Source organism: Camarhynchus parvulus, chromosome 7, assembly GCF_901933205.1.
Source record: "Camarhynchus parvulus chromosome 7, STF_HiC, whole genome shotgun sequence".
In the NCBI taxonomy this organism is placed as follows: domain Eukaryota; kingdom Metazoa; phylum Chordata; class Aves; order Passeriformes; family Thraupidae; genus Camarhynchus; species Camarhynchus parvulus.
The window spans coordinates 12,680,632-12,704,593 of NC_044577.1; the positions used below are offsets into that span (position 1 = coordinate 12,680,632).

The window sequence follows — 23,962 nt, forward strand, 5'->3', positions numbered from 1 at the left end:
CAGTTAAATGACCAACATACCTCATGTGAAGAGCCTGTGCAGAACTTTCAAGGCATCCTAAATCTCTGGCAGGGGTCTCCAGCCCTCTCAGCCCTCTGGCAGCTGCTACAGGCTGCAGAACACCTCAGCTGGTACCAACAGCAAGAGAAGAGCTCCATGTTGAGATGAAAGTGCCTGGGGAACTTCAGCAATGAACAAGCAGCTGCCTAAGCTGAAATTCTCTGAGTTGACAAGGGACTTTTTCTTGCTTCTCCTCTCAATCCTGGGGTATGGAATCAGGATTCAGGCAATACAGCTGAAGACAATGCAGATTTGAGACAGAATCAAGTTAAGCCCTGGGATGCCTTTTTTCCCCTACAAAGTAGCACATGGCTGCTGTGGTTTTGTTTTTTTGTTAAAAAAAGTCATCTTACCAATTCTGATCCAGCTTGATCATGTATCATCCTCTAATATCAAATCACATCCACAGCTGAGGATGACTTTGTAGACACAAAGAATGGAAAAACTCTACATACAAGTACATAATCATATATAGTCTTAAAGCCTTTATTTTAATGCAAAATAAACCAGGTAAAATTTATATAGCCATATGTAACAAAAGATCAAAATCTTTGATGTGGTACTAGAAAAACCTGTCAAATTACGTGTTGAATTTCTCCCCCAAAACAATCACACATGATTTTTAAATCAGTTTCACTTAAACACACAGATATTGTCAAGATCACAAGTACCTCTCTCTCCCTCACAGTGACACAATAGTGTCTTACAAAGCCTTCTTTCCTATGCAGAGATAGTGAATAGCACTTCTGATTTTGCATGTAAGGCTTAAGGACCCTGCAGGACAACTGTGACGGGGAGCACAGGTGTGGGGCCTTCTGGAAGTGCAAAGCAGCCCCTGCTCAGAGCAGTGTCAGGATGTGGCCCTGGCAGAGCAGTCGCTAGGATTCACTCGCAGCACTAACTCTGATAAACAAATCTGTGATGGCTGGGAGGAAGAGGTAGCACAATTCATCTGTAAAAAAATTAGGCAGCATGTGAAGCTATTTCTAGATCAGGAAGCTGGAGTGAATTGGAATTCAGGACTGTATGCACTTTTTCAAGGCAAGAGCCTTTTTTTTTCTTCTCTATGCTTAGTTTCCCCCCCAAAGGGCAGTTGATGTTTCTATATGCATTTGAGGGGTGCCTAGAGACTTCTGCATCATAATATATCACAGTGGTAAAGTTGGCTCACAGGCCAAGATCATGGCTCACTAGTGGGTGGTCACTCAGAAAATCCACAGGCTCTTTTTCTATCTCTTAATCTTTCAACTGCTGGGCCTGGCTGGCCCTGTGCCAGAGCCAGAAATGCAGGCTGCACGCCACCAGTTCAGGAAATCAAAGCTTCAGCTTCACGTGAGTGTGGGCCTCTCTCCCTCGGTCTTGGTGCCTGCTCACACACACACACTTAGGGCTGCTCCTGTGGCAAACCCAACTCTCCCTTCACACCCACTACGTCAGTGACTCTGCTGCTGGACTGGCACATTTTGGATGAGGGAGTGCGAGGCAATTACGTGTCAAGAGCATTTCAGACTCATAATTTTCCCAAACATATGGACATATGGGAAAAGAACAACTTGTTACTTAACGGCTCTTTTGGATTTTGCAAGTGTGTATTTTCAACCGTCAGTTGTAGCACCTCGTGAATTCTGCACGGTACATATTTTTCCACAATATGGTGCTAAAATCATACATTTTATACTGCAGAAAAGCTGACTATATATACTGTAGTTACACATTATACTTTTGAAAATACTGTACCTCTACCAGATATTAAACCAGGAAATGGCAATTTTCTCCCAGAACAATGGCACCAGAGATTGATGAGATGCTCTGTAATACTTTTTGGTCTTGCTCCCCCAGTTAGGTCACACTGTTTTTCCTCCTTAGCTCCTTACCTTTAGGATGCATCCATATATTATACTTTTTTTTTTTTTTTTGATTGGAAGAAGCTCTCTACTGATTTCTGCTTACTGAGCAGAAGCATCATTTAATAACCTGTTGGGTAAGGTAAGATTAACAGCTCAGAAGGTGTTTGTTTGATTTGTCTGCCTCAACTGAGTGGAGCCAATACCATCAAGGGGAGCTCTTAAGGAAAGATTCAGGTTACGAGGAGACATTGGGCAGGTCCCTCAAAGGCTATAAATAATCTAGGAGCTGTTTCCATCCAGATTTTATTTGGCCCTGGCTCATGAAATACTGTAAATAAGTTCTGTTCACTGTGCTGTGATGCCATTTGAAGGGTTAGTTGAGAGTGATTTACAAAGGCAGTAGCTTATATTCAGAGCTGTTCTTAATTGTGGCCTGGCTTGATAAAGCCACTGTCGCAAACATTAGGTTCTTTGCAGCTGGATCAAATGTATCAGGGGTTATATTTCAAGGAGGGAAAGGAAAGTATTTTAATTTGTTTTTGCTTCAATTTCAACAGGCCTTTATAACACCAGCGGCTATCCTGTGGCTGCCAAGTCCTGGCTGAGTATCCTACAGCATCTAAAGTTTTCTGAGAAGTACAGGGCTGTGCAGAGCACGTACATGACAGGCACAGTTTCCTTGAGGAATGTGCCTTATTTATGGAGGGTACTGAGAGACATCCAGCTTTACACCCAACACTCCCTCCAGAGGTTTTTCCCTCCTACATTACTAGGGAAGAGAGCAGAAAGAAATTGAATAAGAAGCAAACACTCTTGCTTCATAATCAGTTGCATTCCTCTTCCTCTCTCCCTCCCACCAATGCTTCCTCCTGACTGGATTTAGAACTGTGCCTGCCCCTGCCCCAGGGAGTCCAGCCCTCTGTCTGAATCATGGAGGTGCTCCTCTGCCATGGAAAGCTGTGTCCTCTCTCCTGCTTCCCAGCCTGTGGTGGGTGGAGGCTGATGGGAATGCAAGCACTAGAGTCTGCCAGCTACTCAGGCAGTTGCAAGTGCTCCTTGTGCCTGAGGGTTACGCCAGGCTCTAACCAGTACCATCAGTGGAAAAGAAAGTAGGCTGGGATTAAATGCTGCTTCTCATCAGGGCCATTACCTGCTAGCAGGACATACTCCTAGCAGAAACCCTGCTGATGGTATTTAACACCTGGGAAGTGATCTATGTAATTTAATATGTTGCATACCAAATGTGTCAAAATGACATCAAAGAAATCGTTATGCTTAATCCTTGGCCAGGTCACAGTCTTTCCCTGATGAGGAGAGGAGGCCTAGTGGTTTAGTGACACTTCCAAAAGGCAGAAGTCGAGGAATTAAGGACACTTGGAAATAACATATTTCTAGGTCACAATACTGCATGGTTTCCTCCTGACAAAATCCTTGAGACAGATCTCTAAATGCTCAGAGCCCTCTTGGGTCAGGTCGCACAGGTCCCTGTGGCTGGGGACACACATTTCTGGCTGCAGAGCAAACTCAGGCTGTTTGAGGCAAAGGACTGAGCACGTACCCCACCACCACCCTGTCCCCCCACCACGGCTCTGCTGTGCTGCTGACACCCCCTCCCCACCGACACCTTCTCTCTTCCTATGCACAGCTGCAAATAACTTGATACAAACAGCTATTCTCACATCTTCCTCCTGGGCCCCAGGGTCTTGAAGCACTTCCTGTTACTTTCCTTGTCTTTTCCCTCATCCCTTGCTGTGAAAAGCGCCTTTCCCCACTGACATCATGGCCTCTGGTTGCAGGAACTTGAGTAGTTTGGCACTTGGCACGGCGGGGCCCGGCGCTGTCCAAGGCTGAGCTTCCCTCGTGCATGGAAGGCAGCCCCCAGGAACAGGTGCCTTGTGGTGGCACTGGGCTGGCCAGGGCAGACACGCTGCTGGCAGGCACTTGGCTCCAACACCGCCTGGAGTGGGCCAGGAATGGGCTGCCTTGATGGAGCCAAGGCAGCACCTGACACAGTAACTTAATATGAATTATGGAGTCCATGCCCATAGTCACCTCCCTGGTCACTTTTTTATAGGTCAGCTCCACTGAAACCCCTCAAGCGACACTTCCTGGCAGCAGCTGAGGATCTGGTCTCCAGGGTTTACACTTAAAGACTGCACACTGTATAACTAACCAACACTCACAAGCACGCACTCCCCCCTCTACAGACACGGTTCTCAGGTGGATGCCTGTCCTCTGAGAGCCTTCCCAAGCATAGGGGATAAGGCTTTTTACCCTACTCCAATTGCAGCAGGTGCAATAAGAGAGGACTCTTGATACACGGACTGCAAAAAATGAAGGCTACAAGATAAATGCTGCCACCACCGAAAAGACAGAGGAAGACAGAAGCCAGATCACAAATCTGGAACTGCAGCATCCTTAAAGCAGAGCTGTTGGTCAGGATGTGCCTGGAATGTGGCCACTATCTCTGTGGCAGTCTCTTGTCGTGATCACACACTAGATATACAAGATGCCCAGCTCTGCAAGAAGTCCATACTGCATGCTGTGTTCTCACTTAAAAGGCTCTACAACAGCACTCTGATGTAAACTCTGGTGACTCTGCTGCCCTTACACAGACAGCTGCGTACTGTAAAGGTGTAACTGGATTCAGTAAATAGCCCTGAGGTGTATTAAGTGTTGTGTTTCATTCCCAGCAGCCACTTTCTATTTTTAAAAGGAATTAAAAAACACTCAACTGTCTGGTACCTCACATACTCAAAACACATCGTACCTCATGTGGCTTTAGTTCGCCTGTTAGAAAGCACCTAGGCTGAGCCCAGCTCAGTAAGAACGACTCCAGGTCTCATGTGCCATTCTTACAGGCAGCTATGCTTAGGAACAACTCTACAAGGATTATGTGCCCAAGTCCAGTGCACGGCTATACAGCTGCAGTCATGGGGTTCTTGTGCCTGGGATCCTGTTGCCTGTACTGGTACTGGTCTGGACTGGTCCCACGGTGTCGGACCATTTCACTGTAAGCTGGTGCTCGGTGGGACTGCGGAGGGGAAGGAGGCACGTCCTGCCGGAGGGGTCCTTTATGCTGGTTTGCCACGGGCTGGGCTGGGTAATACTGAGGGTACCTCAGTTCTGCCACTCTTGTGTCCGGCACACGGATGTAGTTCCCCTTGGATGGGTGGATAACAGGCTGTCCTCCGTGGTAGTAGGGAAGATCTCTCTCTTTGTACGTTACTCGTGGTCCTGTTAAATATTCTAGTGGCTCTGCAGGTCCACGCCTGAGCAGGAAAAAACATAATAAAGCACGTTAAAAGGCAGTCTACTAGCCCAGTGATACATTATTGTACATACAATCTATGTTTACTTTGGGAGAGGAAATGCCACCTCAAGCATGACAAGTCCTGATGAATGAAAAGAACTTCTGAAGGATAACAAGCTTCCCACCTGCATGCTACAAAAGTCTGTAACATCCAGGACACTTGAGGAAGGGTCCAGTACACATCACAGCCCTTTTACAATGGGGGAGCACTGGAGCCCTTCAGCTTCCAAAGTCAGTCTCCTGTGATCCATTTGCCATAATGGAAACAAAGCTCCTTTAAACAATGCATATTTGACTGAATCTTATCTAGCCTGAGGATAAACAGATGAGTTGGGTCTGCAAGTCTGCAAATCCCATAAGCTTTACATGCACAAATATTCACGCTTTCCAGACCATTTCCCACTATTCTCTCCCAATATGTCAGCCTGTAAAACTTTCCAAACACCATAGTTGGAAAAATTGGGGAAGAAACACTGGGGATGTCAGGCTACAATACCTGTGTTTAATGGGCAAGTTGCCAATGGGGTTTCAAAAAATCTGTGATCAAAAAGGCCTGATATTACAACAGCCCTGTAACTTGTCTGCATCAGTATGGATCTCACAAGCCCTAGTTCATGTGAAAAGCAACATGTGAATGTGTCATCCCTGAGGATGTGCCATGGAGTCCTCTCTGTAGCCTTCTGCATCTTAATTTCATGATTTTCACTAATGAAGCATTGATATTTTTTCCTATTACAACTTAACTTGTGATACTTTTGAAATGGCAAAAATAATTGTTCTCACAGACATATCACCAGAGCATCCTCAAAAGTTCAATTTAATTAGGAGTTTTTGCCAGTCTGACTGCAAATGTCTTTGCACTTTGGACAAAACCCCTCATTGACTGCACAGGAAGCTTCTCTCCAAATGAGAGCTTAGGGAAGAAGACAGCCCAAAACAGGGGCTGGAAGTTGATCAATTATATAGATCAATTACACCTGCTCTGTGTCTTTGGGACTGAACTCCTCAACTGTTTAAATATTCTTTGCATAGATTACGAAAAAAGTCATCATTCTGGTACAGCAGATCAGGTGTTCAAAATTTGTCAATGACTCTCTTGTTCACACAGAGATTTTACAAGCATGCTCCTTCTTTCTTAACCTGGGCTCCCAGACTCCACTGGAACTTGTTTAACATGTAGTAAAACAAAACATGTGGTTTTCTGCTGCACTCGTTTAAGCCCATGGGGTAAATCACGGACATAGGCAATGAACAAACATTATCTGCCTTGAAATGAACCTACAGTTCTCCTCCTGGAATAACTTAGTGCAAATGTTTCCTGTTTAAAATGGAAAGAGCAAAAGGAAGCATTCCAGGCCTTGGACTTTTAGGACCCCATGCTCCCCAGAGACTTTCTGCTTTAAAAACAGAACATTATAAAAGACAGGCACTCCCAGCTTCCCCCCCCCACCTCCTGGTGAGACAGTCCAGACAAAGTGCTGAAGGGCCTGAAGCCACTCTCTGAGATACCAAACCACTCTTAACCGTACGTACTGAGACAATTACCGTCACTGCTCACACACCTACACCTTGCAACAAAGCTTCATTTCCAGAGCAGGCCAACGAGCTGCTCCACGTTTTTTTCCACACGCAGGAAGGCTTGTTCACTAGTCAGTCCCATCACACTCAGCTTTAATGCCTCTGTGCACAAAAACGTACTTCCAATCATAAAAGGTTCTGCTATGGTAGGAGCTGCTTTGTGTCAAGCAGCACACCAAGAGGAACAAATGTCAAACCTACACCCATCACCTTTTAATAAAAGGATCATGCTCAAAATCCTGTACATTGGTTTTATAAGGTGTTCTCATCAGCAGCTATAATCAATGAAATTCTTGTGGATCACATTAAAAAAAGACTGTGGTTGGAACCCGATCCAAAATTCACTGAAAACCCAGTGGTAGCTTTTGGACAGAGCTCTAACTGCAAATTGAATTACTCTAAAAAGACAAATTCAAGATGAACTGGCACCAAAATGATGGCTGACAATGGGACTGAGCCACCATCATGACATACTGAGCCTTCAGTACATAACTCATGCCTCAACCGACACCAGAGGCCTGCAAGATGCAGGAAAAAAGAGGGGTGCTTTGCCATCCAGCCAAAAGACCTGTTTCCAGGAAAACTCAGCCAGTCCAGTTTTAGGAATGAGTGTTACACTGCTGCCACAGAAGCTGTGACTGTGCAGAGGGTTGTGCACTCAGGCTGCTCTGGCCCAGGACAGTGCAGTGAAGATGGGCCCGGGCAATCAAAGCGTGCCAGACCTGAGAAATGGCCCCAGGCTGCCTGAGCTAATGCCATCAGATCCCCACTGCTGTTCCCTCTCCTAGTGAACTAAATCCACCATCGCTTCACTTACAGCTAACACCATCTGTGGTTGGATAGACAAACTGCAGAACAACATGTGGGAAGAGCAAAATCTTTCTTTAAAAGATAGAACCCCAAGTTGTTCACTGTCAGCACCAGTTTCCTTCCTCTGAGGGCAAAACACCCATAGCTGGTGTAATTCTTGAGTGCCTTGCCCAGAGTCATGACAGGTTGTACACAGAGACCTGACAGGAATCCACTTCACACAAACCTTTTAGGAAAGCCCCAGGAAGACAAGGGTATGTGAGTTATTTGAGCAGCCTTGGGGATAATACAAGCACTAATATAGCAAAAAATTAGCATAACTTTTGCCTGAGTAAAACCTTGGGAAACACTCGTAACTGTCCAAAAGGCTGACTCTGGGCAGCATGACTGAGAGAGATTTCACAGAAGATATCCTCATGGCTGCTCCACACTCCAGCTCACTTCCCCTAGCGATCCCAGCAGGTGTTACACTCAAAGGTACACAAGCTACAATAACAACACTTTTTTTCCCTTTTATGACAAACACAGCATGTTGAAGCCAGATTATTTCCCGAGGATTCATTCTTCCTCACCTACCACCCATGCCTGGTGAAGTTCATTCTCAGGGAGATGCTCACAGTGCAACCAACCAGCCTACAGAGTCTCCATGAACCTCTATCTGACAAGTCTTAAAAAAACAGGAAAAAACTGTCCTTCCCTCCTCAAGCGTGACAAATTAACCATCAGAAAGTTAATCTTTCTAAGGTAAAAGAAACAACTGCAAATACCAAGCTCTGCCTGCAGAAATGCTGTCACCATTAGCAGTCAGTCTGGGACACTGAGGGCAGCTCCCAGCAGGAAGAGGACAGCTCCTCTGAACCAACACCCTTCTCACTCGATAGCTCACGGTGTAAAAGTATATGCTGTTGTTTATCCTTAAAGAAATTGCCAAAACAAACCAAACCAAACACTTTCTACTTGGCAGTCCCTTGTAGATGCTGTGCTTGTTTCTGCAAGAAGGAAAACAACTCCTACCTTTTCCCTCAGCAGACACTACCACCTCTGAGGAGGTCCTAATGAAATTCTTCTCCTCTCTGCACTGTTTTTGTTGGCTTCTGATGAGTTCAGAGTTCACAGGGCCATATCACACCTCCCCAGTGACCCATGGTGTGGGGGTCAAAACAATAATCTCAAGTGGAAAATCAGTGACCCAGGGGAGTGATCAAAAATCCACAAATTGGGTCAAGCAGGTCCAGCCACTCAAAAGGACCAGGCCAGGACCGTGCCCTCTGAGAGGACATGCTGAGTAGGAGCTGCTCTGACTGTCAGCTGTTTTCCAGATTTTTGGCCATTTGTTTGACCTGGGGATACAGTGCAATTAATGGCAGGCAGAAGGCAGGGAAGCTGACGCAACATCCTGGGAAGGAACTGATCTCAGAGCTCAAAACCTGGTTTTGCTGATAGTTCAGCTCTGCTGGGTCCCACTGGAAAGTGCATTATGGATGTGGGTCTAGCTAAAAGCAGAGGCTGCTGCTGCAGGAAGCAATTGAATGAAGGGAGAGAGAAGCACCAGGCTCCACAAAGGACTGAAACTGGTGGGGTAGAGTGAAAACACTTGTCAAAAATGTCATGAACAAGGTGCCCCTTAAAATGGTGCCCCTTCTGCTTTGAGGAAGCAAAGTCTCATCTTCCTTCTCCTGCAGAGAAATTACAGATCACACACAGGCAGTTGTGAATGTGTTTCACTTCATGTGCTGGTTTGCAGCTCTACCAGTCTATCTTTTAAAATGATTCAGCAGTTAACAACTGTGATCCATTTTGAGCATTAAGAGCACAAAGTAGACTTGTCCAAGAAAAGCAGGTAATTTGTGACTGATATTCAATTAATGTGTTGTTATTTTCTCTATGACAGGTAAAGCCTAAAGCAGGTTTGTTTTTCTATCTCTGCTTTATCTTCCAAGCACAAAAAATTAAAGTATTTTCTGGCTTTACTGCAGAATTTTTAAGAGCTTTTGGGTTTATTTAAAACTGCACCACAGGATTTGGAACATTTAGGAAAGACTTCCTTTACCCAAAATATTATTTAGTCACAGGTATCTGAAGGTTTCCTCTTTTTTTTTTTAACCCCCATTTTAGTAATTCTTCAACTGTGGAAAATCTTACAGAGTAGACTGGCATAAATACCTGATGCTTCAAAAACCTAATCAGAAAAAAAAATTACATTTCAGGTTTACTGCATTTCATTGATAACCTTCATTTGCAGGTCACCTTTAACATCCTTGGAGACGTGCTTGGGCTATCTGAAAGCAAAGGAAAGCAAAATGAAGGTCTAACTGCTTGTGCTGTGCCCCATCACGTTGGGGGTTTGGATTTCATTGTGACAAAGGGTTTTTCTTCCCTCTGTTCTATAGGGAAAGTCACAGAGGTCACCCTCTTAGTACCTGGTAAAAAGCAAGGAAGGGAATGCTCTCTTCTTACATCACTATCTCCTTGCTGCTGAGGGAATATTTTGCAAGGGATATAATCTCACAAGAAAACCTGCCTTCTTACTTTGTTAGAGAGTACTTCTTGAAATAAACTTCAAAGACAGCCACAGACTAAGTAGCAAATGGAAAGCCCACATTTGGCTGCAGTCTCTTTCATGTCTAAGCAAGACATACAGAGACTCTGGGTGATGGCATCAGACAGCCCAGGCTGTGATTAAAGAAAAGGAGAAAGCAACAAGATCCTATCTGTGTCCAAATTCTCAGTGAAGAACTCCACTGTATGCAGTGTGATTGTGTGATGTTTATTCTCAGCCAGGAGGATCTACTTTTAAAGAAGAAAAGAAAAGCTGATGTAAGAATTAAATTATGCAAACAAACAATCTTGAAGTATCAAATACATTACACTGTGTCTTTATAAAGCTCTTCTCAACAAACACTAAAAACAATTAATGGAAAAGATCACGTAGTGCCTATCTCTCCAGATAAAGTATTAAAGATACTGCAGTGCTGTTTGTAGTCAGTGGCTCTAAGAACTCCTGTTGCTTAATATTCAACATGCATATAACATAAATAAATTAATGAAATTTCAAATCACTGCAGATTTCAAAGAAATCACTGAGATGCATTAAGGAGGGTCTCCGTATCTTAATAGGTGAGATAATCGTATAATAAATATTCTTTGCCCTTTCAGATCAATACTTCCCACAGCCAAATAAAGGGTTTGCATTTAAAATTCACTGGGAATCAAATTTGGTATCTTAGTGCTGGGAAGAATCTGCAGCACAAGGAAGTGCTCCGTGGCTGCTGTCTGTGAGAGAGGCTTGTACCCCACAGAAGAAGGCAGATGTCTAGCAATGTCATACGAACCTCTAACACACCATACACACTTTATTTATGGGCTGAGCTGGTGGAGGTGCTTCCTTCTCCTGTTCTTTTATCAACAATACAAGGCTGAAAAATCAGATAACATAAACGAATACAATCCCTGGCTCTCATGTAGCACATGCCATGCAGAGAGAGCTGTTTTTAGTTTGAAGACTGTGTTTGGAATTCCTTCAGTGTCAGGTTTCCAGTTACCAGACCCTCTTCCCTGGGCCAGGCACGACTGCGGTCGGACTGGATTAGCAGAACACTCTGCAATGTATATTACACAGCTCTGACTTCTACAGGCTTTGCAGACCCATAAAAATAATGATCATTTAATGACCTGCATTTCAAGGTGGGGGTGTGGGGTGTGAGTGGGGGGTGTAAGAGTGGAAGAATCTCTCTTCCCTTTTTAAAGAATTCCTATTTGGTTTTGGATTGGAGAAGGACGAGTCCAGTTAAGTTTGTTTGAAATTCGAGCAATACATTCCAGATGCAATGCAGGCAGGTCTGATTCTCCTCTCTTGCATACACTTTTGCAAAGTCTAAAGTGGTGCTAACTGGCCTGAATATAAGAGTTCATATGCACAGTTTCTCTCTCTCTTCAATATTACAGCTTAAAATATTTAGAAACAAACAGTTAAAGCACCACAATCCCAGCAGGTAAGTGCAGAGAGGTGTTTATATTTCTCTAGTTGAAGTCCAGCCTTAAAGCAGCTGGAGAACTAAGTCCTTTATTGTTTGCAGAGGGCCACACTACAGAGGTGCTGGGCCCCAGATGCTCTCTGGGCCATTTTTAGCAATCAGAGACATTCAGGTGTCACACTTGCTTTTACATCTAAGACCAAGTGTACAATTTAGTCACGTACCAGCTTTCCATGCAGGGGAGCAGACTGCAGAAACAACGGTAAGACAGGCAAGCAGGGTCTGACAGGTCTAAAACTTAACTGTAAGATTAGGTATGACTTCTTATGGCAGCATGAACAACTTATTTTGTCTGCAAGAAAATAGATTGCTCTCAATCCCTAATGGAGCAAAGTATGTCACAGATTGGTTAACATCAGAATTTAGAGTGCCCTTTATTTAAATTCCCTCCCATCAGCAACCAAACCATAAGACAGTGTTGCTGCTTTGCTCCAGCATTAGTTTATTTTCCACAGCAAATCTCAGACCAGTTTCTGATAATCTCATCCTGCAGGCAAAGCTCCCCTTTCTCTCCTTCCCTAAATCCAACCTACAAATATACGAACTGTGACAACCAGGATTAAAACCCTGAAATCAACAAAAACAAAACCTGAAATGTGTTAGCTGGTGCTCTATAAATGCCTAAAAAGCATTCACAACAACTACTGCAATAATCCTTCCTACTCAATTCCTCATTTGTTTTGTTCATATGCTCTCAGGCATCATGCATCTCTTCTACCAGAAGGCATAAAATAAAGTAGCACCTATTGAACAAGACATTGCTATCCTGTGATCTCCTCAAGCTTAAAGGGATCTTAAGTAGATTGGTACTTTAAGTAGCGAGTCATTACAACATGTGTCATTTCAGATGTTCCTCATTATTCAGCACAACATAATGCCGTGTGAGTCATTAACCTCTGGGCACTGGTAACCCATTCTCAATGCTAAGCAGTCATGCTTGTTGCTCAGGAACCCCCATGCTCCGTTGGGGAGAGACCTGGCTGAGATTTCAAGGTCCCTTTGGTCTTTTGTTTTGCAGATCAGTGGGGACCAAAAGCTCTTCCTATAGACTAAAAGAGTTCTTGGCCTTTGGTCTTCTGAGTCACACTTCTGAGAAGATGCTGACCAAGTCACACTGGAGGGGAGAAAACTTATTTTTACAGGACATATGTCTCTTAAGCCAGCAAGAGAAGCAACTGTTTAGGCTTCTCAGTTGCATTTAAATGCAAATTCAAACGAATACAAAAAAGTACTGCCACTACTGGAGCAAGATGCTGAAGTGAAAACCGTGCTATGGTAATACTTGCCCTGTCTTACCATGTAGCCACTCCCAACAGACAGGGAGACCCTGCTGCCCCTGCCCTGAGAACAGCCAGCTGCCTTCCTCAAGAGCAGGCAGTCTGGGAGAGGGGAGCAAGACGCAGAGGTGAGACTCCAACATGAGCTTCAGTGCAGCAGCAGCACAAGAGGCAGAAATACCACCTGGACCCCTTTGCCTCATCCTAACCCTTCTAGAGGTCTCTGCTTTTTTGAAGGCTAACAGGGTAGAAATTAAGAAGTCTGTGGTGGTTTAGGAGCTTTTAATTTGATTTAAAAGAAATTCTGTTGCCATAGTCAAAATTGCTTTTCAGAAGGAATTGATCACACTCCAGAAGAGCCCCTCCCCAGCAGGGAAACCTCTGCCCTTTGCCTGCCCATTCAGAGCACAACTCCTATCCATGCTGGTTTTGTGGAGTGCTTTCAGAAATGCATAAACCCAAATTCTACCCTGTTCTCATTTTTCATTTGAAATGAATTTAAAGCATGGTGACCATTCAGCTGTACTATTCAAATGATTTTCAACTAATAACAGAAATCATTAAAAGAATCTTCCTAAGTAATAATAACCTGGGCCCAGGTCTTTACTATTCAGCCACTGGGACCTTAACATGCTGTCTGATCTTTAGTGGGCTAGTAAAAACCTGTAAGAAGTGGTTATTAATGTTATTACCAAGCTTTTAGGCTTTTTTTTTCCTCTTAGAGCATTTCTCATTTAAATTAAAGCACTCCTTGCAGCACTTTCTCCCATGGCCATGATGAAGCACGGCTGTCAATTCTGCCTCCAATGGCACAAACTGGGTAGTAAAACCATGCTTCAGTAAAAAAGGAATACGTAGCTGGTTATTTTTCCCTTCAATGTTTCTTTCTGGTCCAGACATTCTGTTAAACTCACTGTGACATATCATTCTTTTTTTTTTTTTCCCTTTGTAACAAAGGCAAAGCTCAAGACCCAGAGAAAAAGGATGGCTGTTTTGGGGGTGAAGGGGGGCAAGAGGGACCTTAGAAACAAGCAGCTCTTATTTCTTTCTTCAGGCAGTATTTCAGTCCCCATTGTTTCCCTACTGCTCATGTAGTGATTTTCTCCTAAACAGCACAAACAGCCTGTAAGTACATCCTCCCCCCAATATTTTCTTTTGTTAGAACCTTTCATTTCTATACAGGCATTAGATTATACATTTCCTGGCTTGCCGCACTCCATTAACACTCTGGTAACCACCCATTTTCCAGCTAGCCATTAAACACCACCTTTCATAATTGAGATTTAAAGGCTCAGGGCATGATAAACAGCTGAAGTTATAACTTTACAGCTGCCTCTATAGAAGTGTGTAAATCTCCAGATTTGGATAGGCAAATCAGTTAATTAGACTTGCATTAAGCCACAAACTTTGCGGGTGCTCTGACAGCAGATGTCCTGAAGTTGTGCTTTAAATAACAAGGGTCAAACCCTCAATCCCACGGGGCAGAGACGGACGGAAACGTCCCACCCGGTGCCCAGGGAGCGGTAGCGCTGAGTGCAGCTGCTGTGACTCGCAGCCGGCCCCAGCGCCCATTCCAGCTGTGTTTGTGCTGGCTCCTTCCTGCAGAGCTCCTGCAGTTACACCAGCAGCAGCAGCAGCTCCCGGCTGGACCCGCTCTACCTCTGCCTCTGCTGGAGGCAGCCCTGGGCTTACTACCCCACCTTTTCTGCCTGTCAGCTCACAGGCTGCTCTCAAGGCAGGACCCACGAGATTTGGGACTGAGCAGAGCTTCCCCCTGCCCCTACCTGCAGCTGAGGACACTTCACTGGCATGACCCTGAGTCACTGCTGGCCAGTAAAAGTTCAGAACTGGTGACATGCGGAGCTGCAGCCACCAGTCTCTTTAGGGGCATGGGCAGTAAGAGGTTAACCTTCGGTCGTGAGGCCCAAGGGCCCGTGCTCCACCTCTGCACGAGTTATCTCCCTGTTGCTGCATTTAAAAATACTGTATGTAATTAACTGTTATCAGGTTGTTAAGCAGCGTGCTGAAGTGTGAACTTATCATTCAATTGTTTCCTTTATTTACAAAGCCCTGCCATTCTCTTAGGCAGCAGCCTGGGACAGGCTGTTGACTTGCTCAGATGAGGAGGGTTTGGCACGCCAGATCCTGGGAGCAGAAGCAAATTCTGGAGAAGTGAGACACAGACGAGAATCTGCAAACACCCCCTCAAGATGTCCTGTAGAACAGCTGTGCTTGAAAGAGACATGCACACATGGCACCACTGCCAAATACATCACCGTGAGGTTGCTTTGAGACCTGAACCACTGAGTATGGAGGAAATGCAAAATCCAGCTCCCAACTGCTTTATGGGCACAGGTGGAGTTTTTACTCATGTATATGCTATTAGCTTTAATGCCTATAGATATACACAAATATGTTCCATTCCCACATGAAAACAACATAACTGCTGACTTTCATACACATCTGAGCTCAATTCTTCCCTATTTAATTTGCTGGACATTGTTTCCTTAAGCAAACCTGGAAGTCAGAGGTCATCACGTTAGACCACAAGATGGAGGTGGGTGCACTGGACAACAGCACAAGATGCCACAGCCCCCGCTGTTCTTTCTGCCTCCTTCAGCAAAGTCTAAGCTTGGATTCCTAGAACCCATCACAGTTTTTACCACTATCCCCTCCTGGCCTGGCTACTTTTCCTTGCCAGCAGCACCAGCCCTGGCAGTGCCAGCCAGGTGTCCCAAATGACATGCAACATCATCAGATCTGTGTGATTTTCTTCCATGCATTCCTGGCCTGGGGCAGCACCATGCACCCAGAGCAGGATTTACTTGCATGGTCCCTGGGCACGCAGCATCCTTTGCTCTTTGGGAACTGGTGCAATCACCAATGTTGCTGATTGGTGCAATCCTACATGCATCCTCCACAACACTCCCAATAAATGAGATTTGTAGCTTCTAAACAAACTTCTGTGCCATCTGTGCACTGTGCTGCATGACAGACAACAAGAAAAAATTTGCAACAGCAAAGACCTTAGAGCAAAACAACCTTTTAGAGAGAGCAAGTACAGGCTGTTGTAACAGTTCTGTCAGCTTAGTCATGTATCTAGAACCGAAGACATCAGGATCCTGAAGCTGAAAGAGGAACATACAGCTGAAGAAAGAAAAAAAATGCTTTAAAGACACCAAACTATGCATCCTTGGCAAAGGAATATCAATAGCTGGGAATTAGTGATACCTGAGAGAGGCGACAGCAGAGCACTTGGAATACAGGGTAGGGACAAACCAGCATTGAGACAGAGAGAAGTTTTGGACAGCACTACCTGGTACAGACTTAAATTTATTTTGAAAGTACACATACATCATGTATCAAAGACCTGCAACAAAGTCTTACATGCAGGACTCTATGCTGGCAGCAGCTTCAGCTGACATTACAAGGAACAGCGCCACAATCAAAGAGGCATCCCCACCCACCCAGGAAGGCTGCTGTGTGCCATCAGTGAGAAACAGAGAAGCAAGAGTGCTTCTGCATATGAACCTGGAAAGAACCTGGCCAAGATTCTAGACAGCATGTCTCAATTTAGCTGGGAGAAAAAAAAAATTAAATAAAACCACCCTCTAACTTGAAACAATCTTTTACATAATGAATCAATCAATTATCTTTGCTCTAGTATGTTCAAATCAAGGGAATCATCATTGAAAATAACAACCAATTTATATAGCTCATTTAAAGCCACAGTAAGCTAGGCTGCTGATTCACTAATGAACAATAAAGGTCACTACTATAATATCTCTCCAAGTATTTTCAGATTGTGTAGTGCAATAGACCTGAAGTGGCAAGTTCATAAAAAACCCATCAAGATACTTTGCAGGGGGAAGTAAAGATGGAAAAACATCTGTGCTTTGCCTAGACACCAGACTGAGAAGAGGGAATAACTTCGATGCGATGAAGAACTTTGTGCTCCAGACTCATCCAGCCCCAGCCAAAGCCTCTGGATGTCAATGGAAGCATTTCAATGATCTTTGGATTGGGCTTTTGTATAGAATGGTATCTGCAAGGGGAGGAAAGGGCAGGGAGAGAATGAAACATCTGTATCCTGGAATGAAATCAGGAAGTTAAGGCTTGACAGCCTTAGACAGCAAATAAATTGTACCTCAGGTACTAAATGTAGGTTGCCGAAATGCCTCACTTCAAGTGGAAACATTCCTTTTCAGTTGTGTCTTTCAGGTATTCAGAGAAAAGCCTGACCAGAATGCAGCTAATTTATGTTTTACTTTTTGAGCACACATGATCTAGAAAATGGTACATACATTCAATTACAAAGAAAGAAGATATTCTGCCAAGATGAACAACACACCTCTGCTCTGTGGATGTTAGATCCATGATCATCAACAGTGTGGCAACTGAGGCAATGTAGTGGAGCGTGCCCTAATCTGCAGCATCATGTATGGGACTATTACCAGAACCAGATGTTTCAGAGGAAGCTGCAATTCATGGACAATTAATAGTTTGCAAAGGTCTTACAGCATAAAAGAACCTCACCCTTCCTCCTCAGATGTTAACTCAAACAAAAGCAACTGTTGGTCTAAGCTTGGGTTTGCAGAAAGGTGAAGGTTTCAGAAACACAAAACACTTGATGACATTTCTGTACTTGCAGATGTTGATATTAAAAACCCCCAAACATGATAATATTTAACCTTCACAGACCTACTATTTGAAGCCTATAGGAAAAAACCACAATGGAGTAGAGAGAGCCTGTGGTGAGTTGAGAAAGATGTTTTTTCTAAATCCGAATGTTAAATCTTTAATGCTGACTTGGATTCCTCTTGAAAAAAAAGAAGTGTAATTCTACTGTCAGTAAAATAGGATTTTCTTTAAAAGAACTCTGCAACATTTCAAAGGCCCCTCTTTTTAATGAACAAAAAGTAAAGGAGAGAAACATCATATTATATTAAGCAGCTACAATATAACCCATTACTCATGAACATCATTACAATTTCTAAATAAGAAAAGCACAAAGTAGCAATACCACTTTGAGGATGCAAAATCGTCTCTGTATACTAAAGTCCCTTGAAAAACTTATAAAACTTGTGGTATAAACTAGCACAACTGAAAATGAAATATCTAAGGAGGAAAAGACCAGGGTTAGGGGTTCTGTATTGATTTTTCCCCCTCACATTGGGATTAAAGCGATTTCAGCTGGGACCCAGAACTACAGATGTAATTATAATTTCCATTTATATTTTTAGACTGTGTACAAAGAAGTGTAATAATGGACAGCTGAACATTTTCCATTGTTCATTAAAAATGAAATGTTTCTGATGAAATCTCTGTAAGACCAAGTACCACTGCAGCAATCTCTCAGTAACAGATCTTGCTTCAGATGTTTGGTGAGGAGAGACAAGGGAGAGTTGCCACCCCCTCATACAAAGAAATCAAACCAAAATGACATTAGTTTGTTATTCCCCTCAATAATACTAAAGAGATTTCATGTTAAGATTAGTTACAAGTCTCTTCAAAGAAAAAGTCAAATTATCATTAAATAACATTTCCTGACATTATTTACAGAGTAGGTAACACAAAGCATTGCATGAAGGAGGCATTATTTAAATCACATAAGGTGTAGGGAGTGAAAAAGAGGAATTTCTCCAAGTACCACTGCCTGTCTGCCATCTTTCCTTCATCCTTTACAATGTCCATTTAAGCCCAGCTTTCCTGGAGCTCTCTGATAGCAAATAACTGCTATTGAAAAGCAAATTGTATTCAAGGTAAAGCAGGTGCTTAAGTGCTCTGATGGATCTGGGCCTAAAAATTCAAGTTGTAAACCCCAACTCAATTTCAAATGACTAATTGAATTTGCCTTTCTTTTTTTTTTTTTAAATTCCCTTTTGTTTTAAACCGATCTGCTCTGTGCTTTCTGCCACAAAGCGTGGTGCAGTCAGTACCACAGCACAGCCTGTCCCGCCACGCTGCTCCCTCCTGCCATTCCAGAGGGGCAAGGAGATCCATACAGAAACACTCAAAAATGCTCAAACCCAGCACTGGCATGTTCAGGCAGCCTAAATTCAGTCTAATTCCCGAGTCAGTGAGAAACCCAGATGCCTTCAGAGACCTCTACAAAGCTAATTAGAAGACTACCAGAAGTCTACACACAGCGAAGTCACATGGGTTTTCTGAGCTTGGCTACTGGGATCCTCAAAGCTTTTAACTGATTCTGGAAATCTTTAATCGCTGAATGTACAGCTGTAAAGTGTGTTTGCTGTCTGAGCATCTTTGGAGGAAGGACTGTTAGCATCCTTTTTCCTACATGCTTTGTCCCAGCTATTGTGTTGGCTGGTTGAGTTCAGTTCAAGAGTGTATCACTATTATCTCCTTAAAAAAGCAAAACAAGGGGAGAAACTGTGGCCATACCATGCTTCTAAAAATACATTCTTTCTATACTGAAGACAAGTCAGTTCTCAGTAAACAAACATACCTTTTCTTTAAAGCATAGGATCTCAGATTGAACCAAAACTCATTGCAAAAATGCTAAATGAGGGTCCAAAACCTGGAGACACCTGGGTATATATATAGCAGTACACTAACTAGCCCCTAGATCCAAGCAAAAATCCAGTCACATGAATTTTCACTGTGAAATCATCCTGAGATTGGTTTTTCTTGCCAGATTTTGCCATGATCTATGACGGACTGCTCTCAAAGCATCTCCCTTCACCTGTAAAACAAGAGCTATTTTCTTTAAATGAAGGAAAGTGCCAGCTACTCAATATCCAAGGACCCCTGTTGGTTTGGGGTTTTGCTTGATAACCTGGGCTGGGTTTTGTTCACACATTTCCTGCCCTCTGGATGGAACTCTGACTGCCAATTTCCAAGGCACTGTCTCAGACTATCTAGTGCACAGATCCAATCTCCTTGCTGAATTACATCTGGGGTGGAACAAAAATGGCAGATAATTCACTTTCTATTACAGTTAACACTCTCCTCCACTTGCTTCCCACGTATGTTATACAGTAGATGTGTTTGCATGTTCTGCTCTATTTTTTCAGCTGTTGCAAGCACATGAGCTATCAATTACACTCTATGCAGAGAGAAGATAGTGATTTGAGGAACGGCTTCCCGTTTATATAACTCCTCACCTCATCACTGCTCAAACATTTAAATGAATGATTTTGGGCAAGAGGCCTGAAGTAGAAAGATTCTTTAGGTGCTCTCTCCCCTGCCATTTCCCCCCTCATTGAATGGTTAATCAGAGCAGCATAATTCTTTAAAACTAATATTTATTCAAACAGCTGCAGGATCCCATCTGCTCACACAGAACAGAGGACAGAAACAGCGGAGGCCACAGCAATACCAGGCAGAAGCCAGCAGAAGTTGTGTCAATATCTCTATATCCAGCCCAAGTTATGTTTGGCAGACAAAGATTTTGAGTACAGTAAAGATATTACCATTACCCTAAAGATGTGGTTAAGTTTTTAGCATATGCATGATGATATTTAATGTATTTTCAAAATAAAGCTTGCTGAAAGTCTGACTAGTGGCCTCTGTGTTATTTAAGACCAACCACACGCCTACAAAGCTTGGCCGCCATGTTTCTGGCATATCCATGACATGCTCAATAGCTCATGCATATTTTTCCAAATAAGCATCCACAAAAGAACAGTATCACTGTGCATCTTATGCTTTGTTTATGCCATATTTGAAAGAACTGTTCCAGCAGAAAATTTTGCACAGGTGCTAAATGACAAAATCAGTGCTAATTTACATAACTATTAAATGCTAGAACAATGCAATCTTTTCCAAGCCTGGAAATGAGGGTAAAGATTCTTAAGAAAGCAGGAATTAATCTTCTCTAACAGGGTAGAATAGGAGTTTTAGCTCTATGCTTGCTCTTAACAAAGTTACTGTTCCATAACCACTAGTGATCTGAATGTTTGCAATTCTTCAACAACCTTGAATCACATTCATTTTTAGGACTACTTTTGTTTCACTTATATCTGTGATAAGATTGGATGGGCTGAAGAAGAACACATAGAGCAGGAAAAGATGTATTTCTTTCACTAGGATATCCAAAATCTGGAGAGAAACTGCTAACATTGGTGGGTAGAATTCTGGGGGAAAACAACAAGTAACCTAATCAGAGTTCGTCAAATTACTACCAGATTGACCCAGACAGCAAAGAAATCAAAAAGTATGCTTCAACTGTGGTTGCATTTCAACCTAAACTGACTGCAATCATTAGGAACACATCCATGGATTGCAGTGGTACTGGACCAGGCTCATACTAGCTTCTAGTAGTAAATTTCTGGCTGCTCTCAAGCTGGATCAACACATCCAAAGCATGACTTTCTAAAGCATCATACTTGAAGAGCAACAAAAAAGCCTTTGGTGAATATGAGCAAAGACATTTGGACAAAGCCCTCTAAAATTGAGCATTTTCTCCTGATATATTTAAGACTTCTGTGAAGAGAAATTAAATATGTCACCTACTTATGAAATGGAAGCAGTTTGGCTGCCAATTGTCTGAGCTGTGTTGAAACAGCTGCTCTAGCAACTGTTTTTACTATTAAATTCTTCAGCAACTCTCTTAATCCCAAATTAGATACCTCTTTCCTTTAATCACCAGTTTATATAAAAGCTCTTTCCTCACAAGGCAGGGTTTCAGCAAGGATAACAAACAAGGGCAGGTCTGCTCAGCGCGCTGCCCTTGTGTTTCTGCACTCCTCACATCTCCCCCACCCTGCTTCTCATTTCTCGGTGGGTGGCACACAGAGTGCTCACGACTCTGTCCCCTACATGTTTGTAAAAGAACATAGAACTAGATTTGAGGTCTTAGGATTTCACAGCTTGTCATTACCTTGCAGCATGCAATTAAGACTGTCCACATGTAATCCACTTTCCTACTTCATCATAATCTTTCCTCTTTCCTAAACATGTACATAAGAATACCTGTAACTGACTCTCTTTAAATGAAGCTTTTAGAAGCTTGAAACTTGCCATTGTGACAACACACTGTCATGTAGGGCTGTGATTCTGCTGTGGGGTTTTTCTGGTTGTTCTTTTTTTATTTTATTTTTCTTTTTTCTGAGTCTGCTATGCAAAGCAAAGACTGGATGGAAACAAAGGAATTGAGACCTAACATGGAGAACTAAGTGCAGTCTGCCTCTGAGCAAAGGGTGCCACCACAAAGCTGCTGTTTGCTCACAGGAACATAGCTGAGCAATGACACAGTGTACAGGAGGTTCACATACAAAAAATGAGAGCTGCAGGAAGCTTGGTCAAAAATTCCTAACCCAACATCCTCAAAAATAATACATATTTACACCTGGTACTGTTGGCTTCCTAAATTTTTCCTTTGTTAGGTGTTTTTAAAGCACATTTGCTGACAGCCATCTTTCAGCTACACCTCTGGATGTGTTTATCAAGGGAAAGCCGAAGCCAAGAACTGCAGCAGAGTTGTCTTATTTCACAGTGCTCTTTCTCACCTTTGCAGCCTAGAGCCCACACTTTTTGATGAGTTCTGAATTACAATCCAGCATAAGCAGCAACATTTTTATTCCAAATATCCATACCTACAAAGCAGCCAGCTGAGCTTCCCAGTCTGCTGGTCTCCTGAGCCATTTCAATATCCATCTTAACAATGCAATGGATGTATTTGCATTTTGGAGCACACATCTTATTCCCCAGGTTTCACTCAGCACATCACTCTGTTGATGTATTCTATGGGATATATGCTTTTGGTTTTTAATTTAATCTTCTTCCTAATTTGCATTCACTTATCTTTTTTCCACAGATCCTTCATCTCAACCTAACCATTTTGTACTGACACTTTTTTTCTTTCATTAATATTTTGTTCCCTAACATTTGTTTTGTTCTTTTACTCACTGGAGGCATAGTTAATACAGCTTTCTTTTCTGAGGCAATGTCTCCAAGACTTCATTAAATTTTATAATATTAATTCAAACTCTTTTGTTCAAATGCAGTATTTTCCTCCATCTCCCATCTTTTTAAGCATAATTTGGTGCCCTTAGTTTGAGTGGGAGGTCCTTATGCCTGATTATACACTAAAATTCATACCAGATCCATGTTTTCTGTAAATGTGACACTTGAAAGTATTTTTATTTAGTCGGCATAGTATCTCCTTGCAAAAAGGCTGGCTGCTTAGTTTCAAAATATTAATTGACTTTTAAACTATTCCATATTGCATTAACTGGCTTTTTGCTATGAGGAGTTGACTGACTTATTAGGAAAATTGACAAACCCCATCCCTGTCTGCCTCCTTCTACACTTCCAAAGTATTCTTCTGAGACATCTGGCTTTTAGTGTTTTTTTTTTTTCAAGCTGTGTCCCAGTTGTTACAGACATTTTCTTTAGTCAATTTTCTTTAGTTATTCCCATGGAAATTATAGAGGTGGCCTGCCAGCTGCAATCCATGATTTGGTGTCACGAACCTTGACCTTTCTGACTTTCTAAAGTATACTTTTTCATTATTTAGACTTAATTTGGCTTGGATGGAGGCATCATGTTCATTTCAAGTGATATTTCTATTTTATTAGAAAGCTGGAGGTATGTTTTACAACTAAATCTCCTTCCTTTTCTATTCACTGCAGAGATTTCTGAAATTGTGATCCTGTTTACAAATTTCTTTCCTCCTTTCAGTCAAGTCTTTAAAGACACATGACTATTTTTTGAAAGGTCTGTAGTACACTGATCCTTTTCCTACTTGCTATGCCTTTTAATGCCTGAGATTCTCCCTGCAGAAGGTGTACACAGGTTATTTATGAACTCTGCACATTTTTGGACAAATGTATTTTGGCATGATATATGAAATAAAGTCTTCACACTTCACACATGGCACTGAGGTTATACTAGGTACCATGGCACACCTGAGCAAAGGGATTGAAACTGAGCTGGAACAGAAGTTGCAACTGAGCACTTGCAGCTCTCTGCAGCATGTATGTGTTAGAAATCTAAATCTGCTATCCTGCTAGTGATTTGGGCTCTGGCCTTGAACTACAATGATTTCCCTGACACCTCCTAGAGCCTGGGTAGTTT

At 42.8% G+C, this 23,962-nt stretch overlaps 1 protein-coding gene across 1 annotated transcript in view; it reads right to left on the minus strand.

The window, feature by feature from the left end:
* Positions 1–537: 537 nt before the first annotated feature.
* The window catches only part of PARD3B (par-3 family cell polarity regulator beta), a 393,422-nt gene continuing 369,997 nt past the window's right edge, over positions 538–23,962 (minus strand). Inside the window, exon 23 of the mRNA XM_030951868.1 lies at positions 538–5,179. Coding sequence (XP_030807728.1) covers positions 4,825–5,179 — 355 coding nt within the window. The 3' untranslated portion in view covers positions 538–4,824. The remainder of the gene's footprint in view (positions 5,180–23,962) is intronic.